Source organism: Myotis nattereri, assembly GCF_964212035.1.
Source record: "Myotis nattereri genome assembly, chromosome: 11".
Taxonomy (NCBI): Eukaryota; Metazoa; Chordata; class Mammalia; order Chiroptera; family Vespertilionidae; genus Myotis; species Myotis nattereri.
Window position 1 is genome coordinate 69873267 of NC_138086.1, and position 18161 is coordinate 69891427.

Consider the following 18161-nt stretch of genomic DNA (forward strand, 5'->3'; position numbering starts at 1 on the left):
TTCCAGTTGCTCCAGATTTCTAAATGTGGGGTTTTAGAAAAGCCCTGAAATACGGAGACCAGGGTTTTTATAGAGAGCCGTAGATAAAAGGGGGTTGAGTGAAGTGATTTAAAAAGACTAGGGATGAATTATCTAAGGAAAAAGTTCAGCTTTAAAACTCCCATTTCTAGTAAAAAGATGCAGATAATGTATCTATGACCAAGTAATCTTACCTTTTTGGACCTGTTTCTTTACCTGTAAAATAAAGAGGGTGAGGATAACACATTTTGTGAGACTGACACGTTCACAGTATGGCAATTTTAACTACTTAGAAACGTATAAGTATGCCCTGAGAAATTCTGTTGACATACTACTTTTTCCCTTCCTTTGTTATATTCAGTAAGGGAACAAATACAGGAAAGAGTAGCAGTAGATTCCAGAGTGTAGGTGTTTGCTTATTACTGGAACTAAAGTTCCAACTGAAAAGACCATTCAGCCAGACCCCGAGTTTCTGATTTTTCTTTCTTCCCCCACATCGATGGCAATAGGGAAGGAAACACAAACGGATCTGAGCCTCATGGCCTGGTTCTTTGATTTGGAGAAATGAACAGTTGATGGATTTACTTCCTGTTTCTGGCTGAAAGCTGAAGCATTTGCCAGACCCACTGGCCAAGGCGCTAGGTCTTGGTTTTAATGTTCTCTCTCCAAAAAGAATTCATGCTCACAGGAACTATTGCTGTTCCACAGTCCCTGCCTTGAATGTCAGGGTAAGACAGGAAGAGCAGAAGGTAGAGGAATGCCATATAAGAACTATAATGGAGGGCAATGGAGCCAAAGTAGAAATAATTAACACTCATGGAATGCCTACCATTTTCCAAGTACTGCTAAAAACCTTAACAGCTATTTTCTATTTGAAATCAGTAATGATTTGAAGTGTAAGTATTGTAATAAGAGGCTCTAAATAAAGGTTAACTAGGGTTGTTAAGTTGTCTAGGGTCACGGAGATAGTAAATGACTGGTGGAGTCATAATTTGAACCCAGGACCACACCACAGGATATCCTGCTGTCACATGTCAGTAATATATTCACTCCTTATGGTTATATGAATTTAACTTTTTCATCATAGAACTTTTGATTCATATTTTAAAAGGCTGACTTTTCTATTGAGAAAAAACGTTTTTATTTTGTTAAAGCAAAATATAGTTTATTTTTTGAGCCTTTTGGTTTTGTTTTGCTTTACCCATAATCATCCAAGTGTCCTTTCATGAAATATATTTGTAATGTCAGGCTTACCGAGATGTTCGGGATTCTGAAAGATCTCGAATAAATATAATTGTGCTCCCCCATTATCTACCATCAGAAGTGTTTTGCTAACAGTATCATAAAATTTTTCTAAATTTGCCATGAACATTGGGACTTTTGAATTTTACTTTAGAGCTGTGATATTTATGTCACTTAAAATTTAAATTTCATAGACAAGAGAAGAAAGGAAAATGGAAGCAATTCTGCAAGCTTTTGCCAGACTGGAAAAAAGAGAGAAAAGAAGAGAACAAGCTTTGGAAAGGATCAGCACAGCCAAAACTGAAGTTAAAACAGAATGTAAAGATACACAGATTGTCAGTGATGCTGAAGTTATTCAGGTATTCATTCTTATTCAGGTCCAGTTATATTCCACCGTTAAACTCTTTATACCCGATTTAATTACATTTATAAAGAATTTTTAATGTCTGATATTAGCCTTTCAGTAGCATTTCTCAAATCCTTTGAGAATTTAGACTTGAGATAAAGACTCTACTTGTTTTGTTTTTTAGTAAGAAAATTTTAATTATGTCAGTTAGTACATATTGGAATTCATAAAGAAACTTGGGGAAGTTAGCTTCTGAAGTAGATTAGCGCTATTAGATTTCAACTTCTCACTTATGTAAACATAGTATTAAAAGTTCCATTCTGTTGTATTTTGAATTAGGAACAAGTAAAAGAAGAAACTGCTAGCAAGCCAACCCCTGCCAAAGTGAATAGAACTAAACAGAGAAAAAGTTTTTCTCGCAGTAGGACTCACATTGGACAGCAGCGTCGGAGACACAGAACTGTCAGCATGTGTTCAGATATCCAGCCATCTTCTCCTGATTTGGAAGTTACTTCACAACAAAATGATATTGAAAATACTGTACCTGCAGTAGAGCCGGAAACTGAAACTGCACTAACAGAAATAATTACCGAATCTGAAGTTCCAGCACTTAATAAATGTCCTACAAAGTACCCCAAAACAAAGAAGGTATGGCAGTTAATGAATGTAAGAACAGCTTCCTGTCTTATGTGAAATATACTTATTTTTAAAATTCAGCCTGTAACACCTCATAAGGAACAGAATAAGAGGCATAGTTTTTATACTTGCTAGTTTTTATACTTTAACTAAAGAATTGCAAGACTATAAAATTAGTCAATATAAATGTTTATTGTTATGAAAACAGTAACAATTGAGTCTATCAAGACCTACTTTTTTAGTATTGTGATTTAGGATTTCTTTAAATAATTTTGCGTACTCTATGTACTAAGTTTACACTTGAGAAAAATAACTGGTTTTAGATGTTATTCTTTCTTTGATCTTGTATTTTTTTTTTTATGAATTCCACATTATAGGCAGATTATAAGAATTAAATGTGAAGAAATTGTGGATTTCCATAGAATGTGTAAAAATTCATAAGGATAGTTTTAGATCAGTTAATAAAAATCTTTGAAAACCTACCATTAAATTTAATGAAGCAGTATGGGAAACTATTCACTGAGATAAACCCACCTGAATTAAGAAATAACAGAACATCCTTAATGAAGCTTCTGTTTTTCTCCCACTTTTATTGTTGTTGTTAATCTTTCCCCGAGGATATTTTTCCCATTGATTTTTAGAGAGCGGGGGAAGGAGGGGGAGAGGAGGGAAGGGAGGGAGGGAGAGAGAGAGAGAAACATACCACACATGCCCTGACCAGGGCCAGGAATGGAACCTGCAACTGAGGTACATGCCCTTGACCAGAATCGAACCCATGACCCTTGAGTCAGCGCATGGATGCTCTAACCACTGAGTGAAATTGGTTAGGACTTTCCTCCCATTTTTGAATATAGTACAGCAGACTGGATGGAGCAGAGATCCTAAAGTAGTAATCTTTAGGCAATTTGGGGAGGGGGTAGATCATAAATGTATCCTTTCATAACTTCTACGTCCAAATACTTTGAAACTTGAGGAGGTCGAGGTTCGATTCCCGGTCAGGGCACATTCCCAGATTGGGTGCTGGGTCCCCAATGGGAGGCGTGCAGGAGGCAGCCAATCAGTGACTCTCTCATTGATGTTTCTGTCTCTCTTCCTCTTCCTTCCTCTCTGAAATCAATAAAAATATATTTTTAAAATGCTTTGAAATTTAATTTATCTTGTCTTTGTTCTTAACACATTCAGTAGTTTGCCAGTACTGTGAAACCATAAGAAGTACACCTAGTAAACATCTAGGACTGACCCTGGAGTATACTTTAATGGAGAATCCGAGGGTTAGTTAGAGATAAGATTGAAACACAGTTCTGTTTAATTTGAAATTTGTGAGATCTTGAGCAAACAACCCATTGCCTTAAGAATGAGCAGTTATTTTTGCCCACTTTGGAAGGACAAAAATAATACAACTCTATCTTTGTAATTTTGATTAAAGGTAAAACTCATGTTTAAAAAAGAACCTATTTTCTTGATTACAAATATGACATCATCCCTGATTAGTTACTAGAGCAGCCGTGGGCAAATTACAGCCCGCGGGCCGGATCCAGCCCGTTGGAAATGAATAAAACTAAAAAAAAAAAAAAAAAAAAAAGACCGTACCCTTTTATGTAATGATGTTTACTTTGAATTTATATTAGTTCACACAAACACTCCATCCATGCTTTTGTTCCGGCCCTCCGGTCCAGTTTAAGAACCCATTGTGGCCCTCGAGTCAAAAAGTTTGCCCACCCCTGTACTAGAGGCTCGATGCACGAAATTCGTGCAAGGGGCTTGGCCCTTGCAGCCTCGGTGGCTTGCCTCGGCCCTAGCAGCCCCGGCTTCGTCCGGAAGGTCATTCGGCTGTCCGGTCTAATTAGCATATTACACTTTTATTATTATAGATTACTTGACTAAATGATTGCAGTGCTATAAATTTATTTAAATTCCTGGTCAAATGCCAAATCAATAGTGATTGTCAATGCTGACCGTTTTTTTTTTTTTAATGTACATGCACTGGTCTCATCTGAAGATATTGAACAGCCAGGGTAGAAAAGCACTGCCCCAAATCACATTTTTCTAACAAAGTAAACGTTTTATACCTAGAATAGAAGCAGTAACCTAAATTTATTTAGTGTTTGTGTTTATAAGATGGTGCTGAAATCTCCTAGATTTTATTATTTTACAAAAGTTATGGTGTTTCTTTACAAAGTATTATTGTGTAAAAAAATTAGGCATAAAACTAGTGATAACCAAGGAAACGTAGAATGACATTGATTTTGGGGGGGGGGAATCATATATGAATGTTTGAATTATTTAATTTATCATTTTAGGTAATACACCAATTATAAATTGGGTCTTAGAATGTTCTATAGGAGAATCTGTAATGGCATATATAGTGATCAAAGTTTTTCTTTTCTCTAGCACTTGGTCAATGAATGGTTAAGTGAGAAGAATGAGAAGACAGGAAAACCTTCAGATAGCCTTTCCGAAAGGCCTCTGCGCATAACCACAGATCCTGAAGTGTTAGCTACACAACTAAATTCTTTGCCAGGTCTCACTTACAGCCCCCATGTGTACTCTACTCCTAAGCACTATATTAGATTCACTTCACCATTCCTTTCAGAAAAAAGGAGGAGAAAAGAACCTACTGAAAACATTTCTGGCTCATGCAAGAAGGTAAACTTTTTCTGGATATAAAAATCTAGGCTGAGCCAAATGTCAATCTCATTGCTTACTACCATTCCTGGTAGTGAAATGCTTTTGGAATCGGCTCTACATAAATAGGCTCCATAAACAGCGACAAACTGATTTCTGTTCATTTATTGTTTGATGTATTTCAGCGATGGTTGAAACAAGCTCTAGAAGAAGAAAACTCAACAATTTTACATAGATTTATTTTACCCTGTCAAGAAAGATCCAGAAGTCCTATAATCAATGGTGAAAATAAAAGTCCTCTACTATTAAACGAAAGCTGTTCCCTTCCAGGTATCATTTTTTTTGGGACTGTTTTAATGTGAAAAATATGGCCAGATGTGTACCACTGTATATAACAAAGTAATATTCTAGTTATTATGACATGCCTTACAAAAGAAGTACTTCGTTACATATTTTTTTCTCATTTCTGTCCTCCAACCTTTTGGATGAAGATAGAAATGAAAACCTTAATTTGCAGTGCCATGTTGGTGAGAATGGTTGAATTTTTGGATTAGTTTTGGCTTTTGGGTTGGCTGCTTTTCAAACAGATTCAAAAGGGCTCTTACAATTCAGTTAAATTAACATATCTACTTCTAAGATTTCTTCAGAGCCCTAGGTCTGTAAGCCTTTTGGCAAGATAATGCATGCTAATAGTGAAATTAAGTTTGGTGGGGTGGGGTAGGATGGAGAGAGAATGCTTTATATTAGTAATACGTTTAAAAACTCTGAAATTGTTTGGGGATTAAATTCATTAGTAGTAGTTGATATTTTGAGCTTTGTATTAAATACCAGCAGTAAAATTTCTTATGAATTGTTTCACCCAACAGATTTAACGACACCACTAAAAAAACGAAGACTTTATCAGTTGCTAGATTCTGCTTACTCAGAAACCTCCACTCCTACTCCTTCACCATATGCTACACCAACTCACATAGATATTACTTCTACGGACCCATCATTTGCCACTCCTCCACGAATAAAATCAGATGATGAAGCTTGTAGAAATGGTTATAAGCCCATATACTCACCAGTTACCCCAGTAACTCCTGGCACACCAGGAAATACCATGCACTTTGAGGTGAGAAATTTAAATGCAAAAAAAACCCCAAAAACAAACCTCATGGGGATGGTGTTACTTTAATAGCTTTTCTTTTCCCCCTTTAATAACTGGTTTACTGAGATTAGAAGTTTTTAAGAAACTAAAAAATATTTTGGAACATGCATTTATATAATTTGAACTTTTTATTTAAATGAGCATAACCTTCAATTTTATGAGTTATACTAAATGACTATATATCAGATTGACCTTAAAGCAAATGACCTTATATGAGAAAGGAAATAAAACAAAAAAGACAGTTTAAAACCACACTCTGTGTAATTAATTTCTCATTTTAAGTTTTCATTTCTATAAATACCATGGATTTAGTCACATATTTTAATTTTCAATTCTAATTATGTTTTTATATAGAATATTTCTTCCCCAGAAAGTTCTCCAGAAATTAAGAGACGCACTTACAGTCAAGAGGTAAGGGATTATTCAACTATTCAAAAAGGTTAAATTGGTGACTTTTTCCTAGTATTATTTTGCTTTAACAATTATTAGTAGACTTCAAAATTAGTCCCAAGATGTGGTTGTGTAATTTTGTTTGTATTCTTTAAACAGGGATATGAAAGATCTTCAACCATGTTAACATTGGGGCCTTTTAGAAATTCTAATTTAACTGAACTGGGTCTGCAAGAAATAAAGACTATTGGTTATACCAGCCCTAGGAGTAGGAATGAAGTCACCAGGCAGTGCCCTGGAGAAAAGGACTCTGCCGCAGACCTTCACCTGGGACTCGATGCCGCCGAGCAAACTGCCTTGCATAAAAGCATGGAAACACCTACACATGACAGGACTGACTCTAACAGCCAACTGGAATGTACTCACTCTGGACGAGGCACAATATATTCTTCCTGGGTAAAGAGTCCTGACAGAACAGGTGTTAACTTCTCAGTAAACTCTAACTTGAGGGACCTGACACCCTCGCATCAGTTGGAGGTTGGAGGAGGCTTCCGAATAAGTGAGTCAAAATGCCTGATGCAGGATGATACTAGAGGCATGTTTATGAAAACACCTGTGTTTTGCACTTCAGAAGATGGGCTTGTATCTGGTTTCGGACGGACTATTAATGACAGTTTGATCGACGGAAGTTGCACACCCCAGAATCCACCACAAAAGAAAAAGGTTACAATTTTAAAGATTTATAGACCTTTTAATAGTGTTTTTTTCATACTCCTGAGGGTAATTAGTAGGTATAGTATGTATTATGTGTAAGGCATTCATATAGGTATTCAAGTTGAATTTTTGTTATGTACATTTTCATATCTTTTGTAAATGCCAAGTTAATTAGAAAATGTTGACAAAGGAGTAAAACAAACACTCTAGTCATATGGAAAATTCTTATAAGAAGCATGGTTTCAGAGATTAAAACCTCGAGATGATTATTTTCACCAAAAGAGTAACTTTTAAAAATGATAACCACTTCCCAACCAAAAAAACAAAGTTGTATATTTGTTACTACCCTTATTTTATATAGAATAAGTAGCCTTACATAGAAATGCCTTTCCTCAGTATTTGTATTTTGCAAAGTATAAGTATTATATAAATAATATTATCTGATTTACCACCATTATTCATTTGGCATACATAGCAAGACGATTAGAATGCCTTATTTCAGAGGAATGGGAGAAACTACACTTATTATATTTGTTTAATAGGCTTATTGCTTTATAAGTCAAAGAATTTTAGTGATGTGTGCTTTTAATTTTTATAACAGAATCCAGTTGGCAACTTTGTGGGAAGCAATGTAGTATAGTGGAAAGAGCACGGGCTTTCAAGTAAGACCTAGGTTCGAATCCCGGCTCCAACACTCACCAGCTGTGTGACCTTGAGTGAGTGAGTTACTCAATTTCCTCATCTGTAAAATGGGGATGATAATATACCTATTTCATAGGGTTGTTGTGAGGATTAAATGAGATAATGTATGTAAATCATTAAATACAATGCCTAGTATATAGTAGGCATTTGGTAATTATTTGTTCAGAATCAAATTATTTTACATAATTTTCCTAATATAAATATAGTAATTCTCTTTAGAAAAAAAAGAATAGATGGACTCTGACATATAAAACAAGAATAAAAGATTTGCTTTTCCTTACCTTTCTTAAGGTTTCTTTATTAGAATACCGTAAAAGACAACGTGAAGCGAGGAAAAGTGGCTCTAAAACAGAACACTTCCCACTGGTCAGTGTGTCACTTCATGCAAGTGGAAACTTGAGCAACAATGGTGATGGGTGTGGCAACAGGAGTGAAAACGGGGAGTCAGTAGAAAGCACTGCTGGCCTACCTTTAGCAACACCAGCTACAGGTTATAATGCTTCTTCGGAAGAAACCAGCAATAACTGTCCTGTTAAGGAAGTTTCTGCCACCGAGAAGAATGAGCCAGTTCAATGGTAAGCCTGTCTAAAAACCTAATTAGTAGCTTTATAACTACAAATAGTATACCTTATAATGAAAATAGTCTTTGTTATTTGTAAAGTGTTGAAGTCTGCTAACCTGATAAGAACAAGGTTTTGTTAATAAACTGTCTTCATTTTTGTTGTTCTCCCAAGGCTAAGCGATAGAGGTTTGTGGACATAACTTTTGAAAGATCCTCTCTGCAAATGAGTTGTAAAACAGCTATATATTTGCCTGTGTTGTTAAAGGTCCATTGTGGTCACTCCTTGATAGTTTTCACATAAATATTCCTCTCCAAAGAACCTCTATCATAGCCAACATCCTCCAATTTCTTTACCAGTTACCTGGAAAGAATCATCAACTATTCAGTAGGATAAGCAGCTGGAAATAGGATGGGTCTTGGCAAAGGGCAGGAGGCCACATTGACATTGCTCCTTGGTCCCCTTGCCCCAGAGAGCTTCCTGCTAACCTTACAATCCGGACACAAGGTAAATTGTAAAGGGTGTATTTGGTACCTTTGGTAATCTGAAGTAACATTCTGAATGTTAATACACAACCCTCCAACTCCCCCTTCATTTTCACCAAGAAACTGCTTAAGACAAAGGAATCGAGTCCAATTGAGTACTTCGGAGAGACGAGGATAAAAAAAAAATCTGTTTTGAAAGCTGTGAGGAAAAGAAAGGGGGGAAAAAAACTGTTCCCAAAGCTTAATACCAAAGTGGTTTCCCAAAAGATTAAAGACTTGCTCTGAGAGGACATATTTGACTATTAAGTGACAAAGAAAAGTCTGGCTAGTAGTAGCTTCTTTGAATTGATGATATGATTTTATTTGAAAGGACTGCCTCAACTTCAGTGGAGCAGGTGAGAGAAAGGAGTTACCAGAGAGCTTTACTTCTCAGTGATCACCGAAAAGATAAAGATATTGGTAAGTGAGCTTGTTCCTTTGCCAAAAAGTGGAGTCAGCTAATCACTCTGCACCCTTGTTCTTGCAGTTCTAATGTTCTCTTTGGGTCTGCTTCTGCTTCATCTCTAGGGGGAGAATCACCATGTGTCCCATGTTCACCGAGTCATGTTCCGTCTTCACCTCCATCTCATTCAAATCACATTCCCCAGTTGCAACCCAAGGGCCCAGTCCCTTCTTTCAGTGAACTTGTGGAAGGTCAGTAAGCAGATGACCTATCGTACCTTTTTAAATCAGAGAGAAGAGAGCCTTTATAAAAAGTTGGTTTCAATAGTGGAATGCACATTACTTTGGAAGGTTAGTAAAAGGCAACATATATAGTGGAATTTTGCACTTACTATATTTTTCTTCTGCATTATAGATCCTGATCCTGAAAATCTAGAACCCATGACTACAAATGAATGTCCATCCCCAGATGCTTGTAAAAGCCCTTCAAAAATGAGCAAGGTAATAATGTTGACCTTCGAACATGGCCATTCAGAAAAGTGGGTGGTAATGTACACAGAGATTTTTCTGCAGTATCAAATACCAGCTTATGATTTCTGGACACTTTTCCTATAAAAATTTGACCAAACTATCTAATGTGCTAAATACACTACAGTAACTGACATTTCCCCTAAGAGTCCCACCCCTATTCGATTGGCATCTAGGAAATTCATAGAGGTGATCATCTAATGTGGCAGTAACTTTGGAAACTAAAAAGGAGGCATCTGAGATTGACTTCCTTTTTCTTTGTCCTTAACATCAATATATTATTTAAGTAGCCTTGAACTCAGATTATATTTGAGCAATGTAAAAGGTGTTACAACCACAATCGTTTTGGGGGAGCAACTTTATTTACCCAACCTATTTATTATTAGATTGGGTGTAGAAATTTCAATCATGGAATTGAAACTTGCTAAGTGTTTAGTGTGATTAGAGTTCTTTCATAATGGGGCTAAAAAACAGGTTTCATTACTTAGGGCAGTGGTCGGCAAACTGCGGCTCACGAGCCATGTGTGGGCGCACACGCACAGTGGGATTGAAACTTCGTGGCCCATGCGCAGAAGTCGGTATTTTGTGGAAGAGCCACACTCAAGGGGCCAAAGAGCCGCATGTGGCTTGCGAGCCGCAGTTTGCTGACCACTGACTTAGGGGAAAAGCAGATTAAATTTAAAGATCATTATTTCCTTAACTTGTCTTGAATAAAAATTAATTGAAGGGATTCAGTTTAAAATTGAGTCCTCAAACCAATCTTACTCCTTACCTCTTTTTAAAATAGCATTAGATATTTAAGTAGCAATAAATACCAATATAACAAGCCTATATATATGTGTGTGTCTGTTTCTTAAATTTATAGTTTATATGATTTGTTTTTCTTTTCATAGCCTAACTCACCGGGACCTATAATTCCTGTTCAACAACTCACAAAACCAGATTCCCAATGGGAGGCAACAGGTATTGTGTCAGAAGCTGAGAATGGTGTTCACCTGAAAACAGAACTCCAACAAAAACAGCTATTAAATAACCCCCAAGCACTTTCAAAGAATCCTCCTCCTCAGCCACTCGTTCGTAACTCATCTGAGCAACTTTCACAAAAGCTGCCTCCTGCACCAGTGAAGTTACACTGTCCTCCATCACCTCACATAGAAAATCCTCCCAAGTCGTCGACGCCGCACACGCCTGTCCAGCATGGCTATCTTTCACCAAAGCCTCCTTCACAGCAGTTAGGGTCTCCCTATAGGCCTCACCACTCACAGTCACCTCAAGTTGGAACACCTCAGCGAGAACCTCAGAGAAACTTTTACCCAGCAGCACAGAACCTTCAGGCCAGTACTCAGCAGGCACCTCCTGGAGCGTTATTTACACAGACACCCTCAGGACAATCTTCGGCAACATACAGTCAGTTTAACCAACAAAGTCTGAACAGTGCGGCACCACCCCCTCCGCCCCCTCCGCCTCCTTCTTCTTCATCTTATTATCAAAACCAGCAGCCCTCTGCAAACTTTCAAAATTATAATCAGCTTAAAGGTAGTCTTTCCCAACAGACTGTGTTTACATCAGGACCAAATCAAGCACTTCCTGGCACCACAAGCCAGCAAACAGTTCCAGGACACCATGTTACTCCAGGGCATTTTTTGCCTTCTCAGAACCCTACTATTCATCATCCAACTTCTGCTACTGTCGTCCCACCCCCTCCTCCACCACCACCTGCTCCAGGACCACATCTTGTACAACAGCCAAGTTCCCATCAGCAACACTCTGTGGCACATGTAGTAGGACCTGTTCACGCTGTCACCCCCGGGTCACATATTCATGCCCAAACTGTTGGACACCATTTGCCACCACCCCCTCCACCTCCTGCCCCTGCCCCTCATCACCATCCACCGCCCCATCCTTCCACAGGACTCCAAGGTCTACAAGCACAACACCAGCATGTTGTAAATTCAGCACCACCACCTCCACCACCTCCACCACCTCCACCTTCCAGTGTTTTGGCTTCTGGGCATCACAACACATCAGCTCAAGCCTTACACCATCCACCTCATCAAGGACCTCCACTCTTTCCTTCAAGTGCTCATCCAGCTGTACCACCATATCCCTCACAAGCTACACATCACACCGCTCTGGGACCGGGAGCCCAACACCAGCCTTCTGGAACAGGGCCACACTGTCCATTACCAGTCGCAGGTCCTCATCTCCAGCCCCAAGGACCAAACAGTATTCCAACACCTGCTTCCGGGTTCTGTCCTCACCCTGGCTCTGTGGCTCTGCCACACGGGGTCCAAGGACCTCAGCAGGCATCTCCAGTGCCTGGACAGATTCCCGTTCACAGAGCACAGGTGCCGCCAACGTTTCAGAACAATTACCACGGTTCAGGGTGGCATTAAAATGGACTCCCAAAACATTTTTTAAAATGTTCTGTAAGATAAACTGTATAATATGTACCTGTTAAGGTACTTTTTAAAGCTTGTACATGAAACTTTGTATTAAAAAACAAACAAAAAAACACCAGTGCTCTTTCATTGTATCGTTCCCACCTTTGCTTTTTAAAAATTCCTTTAAAAATGTGCTATTAAGCCAGTATTAGTTACCTTTACTTTGTAAGTGGAACATTCCAGCTGTTTTTCTGGCAGAATTGATGCTACATGATCTTTAAATTTTATTGTTGCAGTTAAATTCATTTAGTGAATGTTTTCTATATTATTTTATACATAGGCATTACGTACAGAGCTAAGCAATGGCACTACGAGGATTTTATTTTTTTTCTTCCTGTCAGCAGTTCTGTGAGTGCATCTTAGATATAAAAAAATGCAATACAGATTTTTATAGTTTGATGTGGACATGGCTCATTTTGTTTTATGGTTATTTGCAAGCAAAATGTAATTTAATGTATAGATGATTTTTAATGTCTCCTGACAAACTGTAAATACTGCATTTCTTTTGCATATATAATTGCTTACAGCTTTTCTCATTTGATATATAGCATTGTACATATTACAAGTCTTCGCAAAACTGTGTGATCTTCGTGAAAGTAGTACAGTATATGGCCTTTAATTTCTTTTTTATTTTAAATATACTGTCACATTGAAGCACTGGTTGGGCATTTTAATTCATGTTAATAAATCACAATTATGTCCGTTTTACCAAATTGTCCTGTACAACTTCTGAGATTGGGGTCTGTTTAAACAAGTGCTTTTACAAAAGTTTGTTTTTATATAGTTTATAAGGAGCCTTCCGTTTTCTTTAGCAAATACTACCTCAGGGGGACTGCAGCAAGCGTCAAGCAGCAGTAAAGGTTGTTCCTGTAATGCTTCTGCTGGTCAGTGTTCAGGAGCAGGAGCCACAGGAAACTAGGTTATGTAAATGCTCTGTACACTGTATCTGATCTCACACAGACTGAACCCATACCATGAAAGCATTGCACAGATACCCTTATCCTATATAATAAAAGGCTAACATGCAAATCAACCAAACGCCGGAAAGATCGGTTGCTATGACACACACTGACCACTAGGGGGCAGACGCTCAATGCAAGAGCTGCCCCTTGGTGGTCAGTGCACTCCTAAGGGGCGCACTGCTCAGCCAGAAGCTGGGCTCACCGCTGGCTAGTGCAGTGGTGGTGGTGGGAGCCTCTTCCGCCTCTGTGGCAGTGCTAAGGACCCCTCAGGGGATGTCCAACTGCCAGCTTAGGCCCACTCCCCAAGGGGTCCCAGACTACAACACCTCGCCCCTCCCCTAGTGCACTAATGTCATGCACCAGGCCTCTAGTAGACTGTAATTTACAACTGTTTCACAATATTGAGTATTTGCCTAAACACACAGGAGCATCTAACTTGTACATTTTACAACAAGATTGCAATGTCCTGTTGATTTATCAAAATTGTTTGAAAAATGTTAATTTAACATTTACTGTCTTGTTTTGGAATTTTAGAAAATAGGAAATTAAAAAAACTTGTTTTGGGTGTACAAAATTTAAAGGAAAAAGGCATTATTCTTAGTTCTCCCAAGTAAAATGAAAATGGCCTCTCAAAGTGAACATTTTACTGCTGAAATATAAACTGCTAGTTATTTTAGAAAAATAAAAAATTATTCTTATGTTCTCTACCTTTCAGGCAACTGATAAGCACAACCAATAGTAATGACACTATTTGTCAACACTTTTTTCATCATCCAATTGACATAATTTGGCACAGCATACAAATTCTGTGCATTGAAGAAAAACATGAACAGACTAAAATGACTAAGAATTGGCAATACTGTAAGTCATGTTATACATTTTAATGTCCATTTCCAAATAGCTAATGATAGTACATTAACACAGCTGCGTTTAGAGATCAATCCTAATCAGCTTCAAGTTTTAGGAGAACTTGGGTCAACTTTACTACCCTTGCCTTTATCGAACAAAATTCTACTTTACCAAAAGAAACACTTGTCCAAGGAGAAATGGCTTCACATTATCCAACCCGACAGTCTCAAACACTAGAACAAAGTTAACTAAGCATAGTGAAACACCTTCATCTCTTTAAAGGATTTTTAATTCCTCATGGATGTCTACTAAATAATGTATATAGAATCTTTTCTGTCAACTGCAGAATCTTATATAATTAATTGACTTGATAATGAAGGATGCATACACTCTCAAAATACTCAAAATTTCATTAAAGTTAAAAAAATTGAAGAAAAAGGTGGAATTTAGGAATTAATTTCAACTGTAGATATAAACTAAAGCTCTCTACCCCAGCAGAAACCAGTAGTTATGTTAACTATATATATATGATCCAGGTACAGGAAGAAGCAAGTTAGTAAATCAGTTTTCACCTTTAAAAATGTATACTTTTTTGAAGCTCTTATATTGACCTTTTCTCTGCCTTTGGGAAGTTCTAATTTCCAGACAGCCAGCTTCTGAATCTGCTATAATCCACTGCTTGTCATTTTTCCATGAAGACTTTACATGGACTAGAGGAAAAGATAGAACATTCAACTAAAATCACTGGCTATAGTGTTTTGCATAACCGGCAGTTCTTTAGCTTATAGTATACATTATCATTAAGCCACCAAGAATCTGCTAAAAACCACACTGTACCTAAAACAAATGTATATTCCTTACAGAGCAGTTGTTTCATTTTTAAAAAATCTTCACTTGAAAATGTGTTTCCACTGATTTCAGAGAGAGGGAGGGAGGAAGAGAAACATTGATGTGAGATAGAAACATCCATCTGTTACTTCCTGTACGTGCCCTGACTGGTGATCACACCCACACCTAGGTATGTGCCCTGACCAGGAATCAAACCTGCAACCTTTTGGTGTACAGGACAACGCTCCAACCAACCAAGCCACCTGGCCAGGGCAAGAATAATTGTTTTTTACATTGTAAACTAGGTAGACTATTTTATCATGAGGGACAGATCCTTCCAAAATTCATAATTTAGTTAATTTTCAAACAGCCAAAATTGCATTAGAGAAATTTCATTCAAGTGTGCTATAGCCCTGATAAAAATTATTATGGTTCCTATGGAAATGTTGGATAGCATCGCTGGTCTACAGCCACCATCTGTCATAGAACCTGTATGATAACCTATAGCCTCATTAGAAAAACGTACAAGCACATTTCATAAATGAACAGTATGTTCCACCTCACAGTAATAGGTGATATAATGCTCACTCCAAAGAGAATTATATGTATTGTTCCCTCACTCAAAGTATAAGTAATGTTTTTCATTAAACATAAATGAAAAGGGATCACTGAGATCCTAGGTATTAAATCCATACTGCAGCATCTTCTCTGAATCCATATTCTATACCCTTACAAAACAATGAGTGACTTCCTTGTATAAAGCCTTAATTCATGTTATAGAACTACATTTCCTGCAACAGGAATGTTGATACTTACTTTAGTTTTGGGTACACTACACTAAAAGGATAGCAAATGTTTGTTCATTCTATGGATTCAAATATAGGCCAATGACCAAGGCGTCTGGGGGGGAAAAAAAAAAACCCAAAAACACTTTAATTTTTAAAACAACTGCAAGCACCTCAAACAATGGATTATTGTTACAACACTTGTTCTCTTTTCACAATCTAGTTATTGCAAAGGCATATGGATAAATGTTAATAGACAAAGTCAAGAAAAAGGAGGCACCTTAAATGTAAAATTTAAAAAAAACAACTAAAAACTGGCATTCAATCCACTGACTTCTAAAAGAGGCTAAATAGACCTCTTGTATATTATATCCTAAAACTGTATTGCCTACTATGGTTTGTGTCCTGGATTCTACAATTTTAAAGAAATGATAAACAAAACTGTGTACAACCTGCAAAGGGAAAATCAATTTCTCAACTTCAATGCACGAAAAGACAAACTAGTAAAATTTGTTGTAGTCACACATAAAAAATGCCTACAGAATGAACATGATCACTGTTACCTCTGAGTTGTTAATATTCTGCCCATTACACTGCAAATTGCATATACCATACCTTGGTTTCTAGACAAACACAAGCAAGATTTTCCAAAAATATGTATTTTTTTCATTTCACACACTGAACATGTTTCTCTTGTCCAGTTTAATCTACGTAGACTTCAACTTAGTGTTTGGAGGAGGCAACACCACATGGTACCAGGCCATCTCATTTTTAAAGGGAAACTGCTGTTGTTTTTTCTTCTTAAAAGTACTTTTAAAATATGCAAAAACAGGAAAAGGAATGCTAAACTATAAAACGTACTTTAGAATGGGAACTATGTTTTTTTCTCTCTTTAGGTGCCATATAGGGAATGACATAACCCAGAGCCACTCTGCTTAAAATCCTCAGATAAAGGACCGTTATGGAATGAAGTTTGTACAACTCCTTGGAGCTAAGTCCACTACATGCAACTTAGGCTATAAAGCACTCAAGACCTGGTAACTTTTCTGAAATTGGAGTTCCCATCCTATATTTAATGGAAATTAACATTTACAGGGTGCATTTACATACACTATAATACAGGAATGATGTCCCTTTGCCAGAAGATAAAATTGTACATTTCCTTGCTATTTCTTGGTTCCAACTTGATAATTTCTTAAGATTGTAAATTATATAGTATTCGGCTAAAATATTTCTTCATAAATAGTTACAAAACCTGCCAAAACACAAGGGGGAAAGTATTTTTCTTTAAAAAAAAAACCTGACATTTGAATGTCACACAACACAAGAATCAATGCTGAGGGACATGGTATTGTTCCCAGAAGAAAGTGGGTCAGTGAGCTACTAAGCTGAAGATAAAAGACTACCCTTCCCCAGGATCACAGTGCACAAAAGCAAAATGTCAAACAACAGTACCTCAAAGCAAAATAAAGGTCTGAGGATGAAGCCAGCTCACTTGTAATCCTGTTAAAAGAATGAGAGTCACCGTTTAGGTCCAATGTACTGGAAAACATTTGCTAGCTCAGAATGCTATATTTGTAGAATCTGCTAAGAATTCAGCCAAGGATGCCGAAGGCATTCGCCAGCTGAGGCTCGTTTTTCTGGAACCATTTCTAACATCGGGATCAGGAAATCTGTAAACTGTGCAGCGTCTTCATGGGGCCACCCATACTTTTCCACAAGTACATCAAAGAGGCTCCAGGGCTTCAGCTTGGTGATGTGCCGCAGCTCTCCTGCAGGGAGAACAGACACGTCAAGAAAGCCCCAAGTGTGCATTTCCTACTGTTGTTCTAGGCAGGTTCTTTTCAATGAGCAGATACCTACCTGCTTAACACTATGAAACAACAAAGAAGGCCAGCTTTTCTCCTCAAGAATAATCATTAAATGTACATGAGTGTGTCATCTACAAGTAAGCTTGGCCAATGTAAACAGGCAGTAATTTAACAGGGACTAGTTCGTTCACATCGATTCTAGGTTTCTTTACATGAGGAGGGCCTGGTGAGTGCATCTAAGAGGTTCCCATTTGCAAAACTGATGGAGGCACTCCCACTGCCATTTGGAATTTTTTGCAACTTGCAAATTTGCTTAGAAAAAGCTTTAAGATACATACTATTTAAACACTTTGGGCCACTATTTTACATGTTACCACGCAAAAGAAAAAGGCATCTCTTCCTTTAGAACAGTGCGATTTGAGAATGCCCTGTGATGGTAGCCTACGATGCACTTCATCTGCACTCCAGGGGACAGCTGCAGGCTGGCTATGGCTTCTGAGCACTTGAAATATGGTCAGTGTGGCGAAGGAATTCCAGCTTTAATGTGTTTAAATGTAAGTAGCTTGTGGCTCCTCTACAGGGCAGCACAGCTCTAGATGCCAACCTGTATCAGATACCATTCCTTTCTACACACTTGTTGTA

The 18161-nt window shown here is 37.7% G+C and overlaps 2 protein-coding genes across 3 annotated transcripts in view; one reads left to right on the forward strand and one right to left on the reverse strand.

The window, feature by feature from the left end:
• Positions 1 to 12991, forward strand: part of KMT2E (lysine methyltransferase 2E (inactive)) — a 94641-nt gene extending 81650 nt beyond the window's left edge. Inside the window, exons 16-27 of the mRNA XM_081101783.1 lie at positions 1455 to 1619; positions 1946 to 2254; positions 4634 to 4888; positions 5053 to 5197; positions 5734 to 5984; positions 6375 to 6431; positions 6570 to 7133; positions 8118 to 8401; positions 9242 to 9330; positions 9439 to 9564; positions 9728 to 9813; positions 10734 to 12991. Of these exons, the coding sequence (XP_080957909.1) occupies positions 1455 to 1619; positions 1946 to 2254; positions 4634 to 4888; positions 5053 to 5197; positions 5734 to 5984; positions 6375 to 6431; positions 6570 to 7133; positions 8118 to 8401; positions 9242 to 9330; positions 9439 to 9564; positions 9728 to 9813; positions 10734 to 12236 (3834 nt within the window). The 3' untranslated portion in view covers positions 12237 to 12991. The remainder of the gene's footprint in view (positions 1 to 1454; positions 1620 to 1945; positions 2255 to 4633; positions 4889 to 5052; positions 5198 to 5733; positions 5985 to 6374; positions 6432 to 6569; positions 7134 to 8117; positions 8402 to 9241; positions 9331 to 9438; positions 9565 to 9727; positions 9814 to 10733) is intronic.
• A 2835-nt stretch (positions 12992 to 15826) lies between these two features.
• The window catches only part of SRPK2 (SRSF protein kinase 2), a 138486-nt gene continuing 136151 nt past the window's right edge, over positions 15827 to 18161 (reverse strand). For both annotated transcript variants that reach the window (XM_081101785.1, XM_081101784.1), the window contains exon 15: positions 15827 to 17480. In XM_081101785.1, coding sequence (XP_080957911.1) covers positions 17296 to 17480 — 185 coding nt within the window. In that variant the 3' untranslated portion in view covers positions 15827 to 17295. The remainder of the gene's footprint in view (positions 17481 to 18161) is intronic.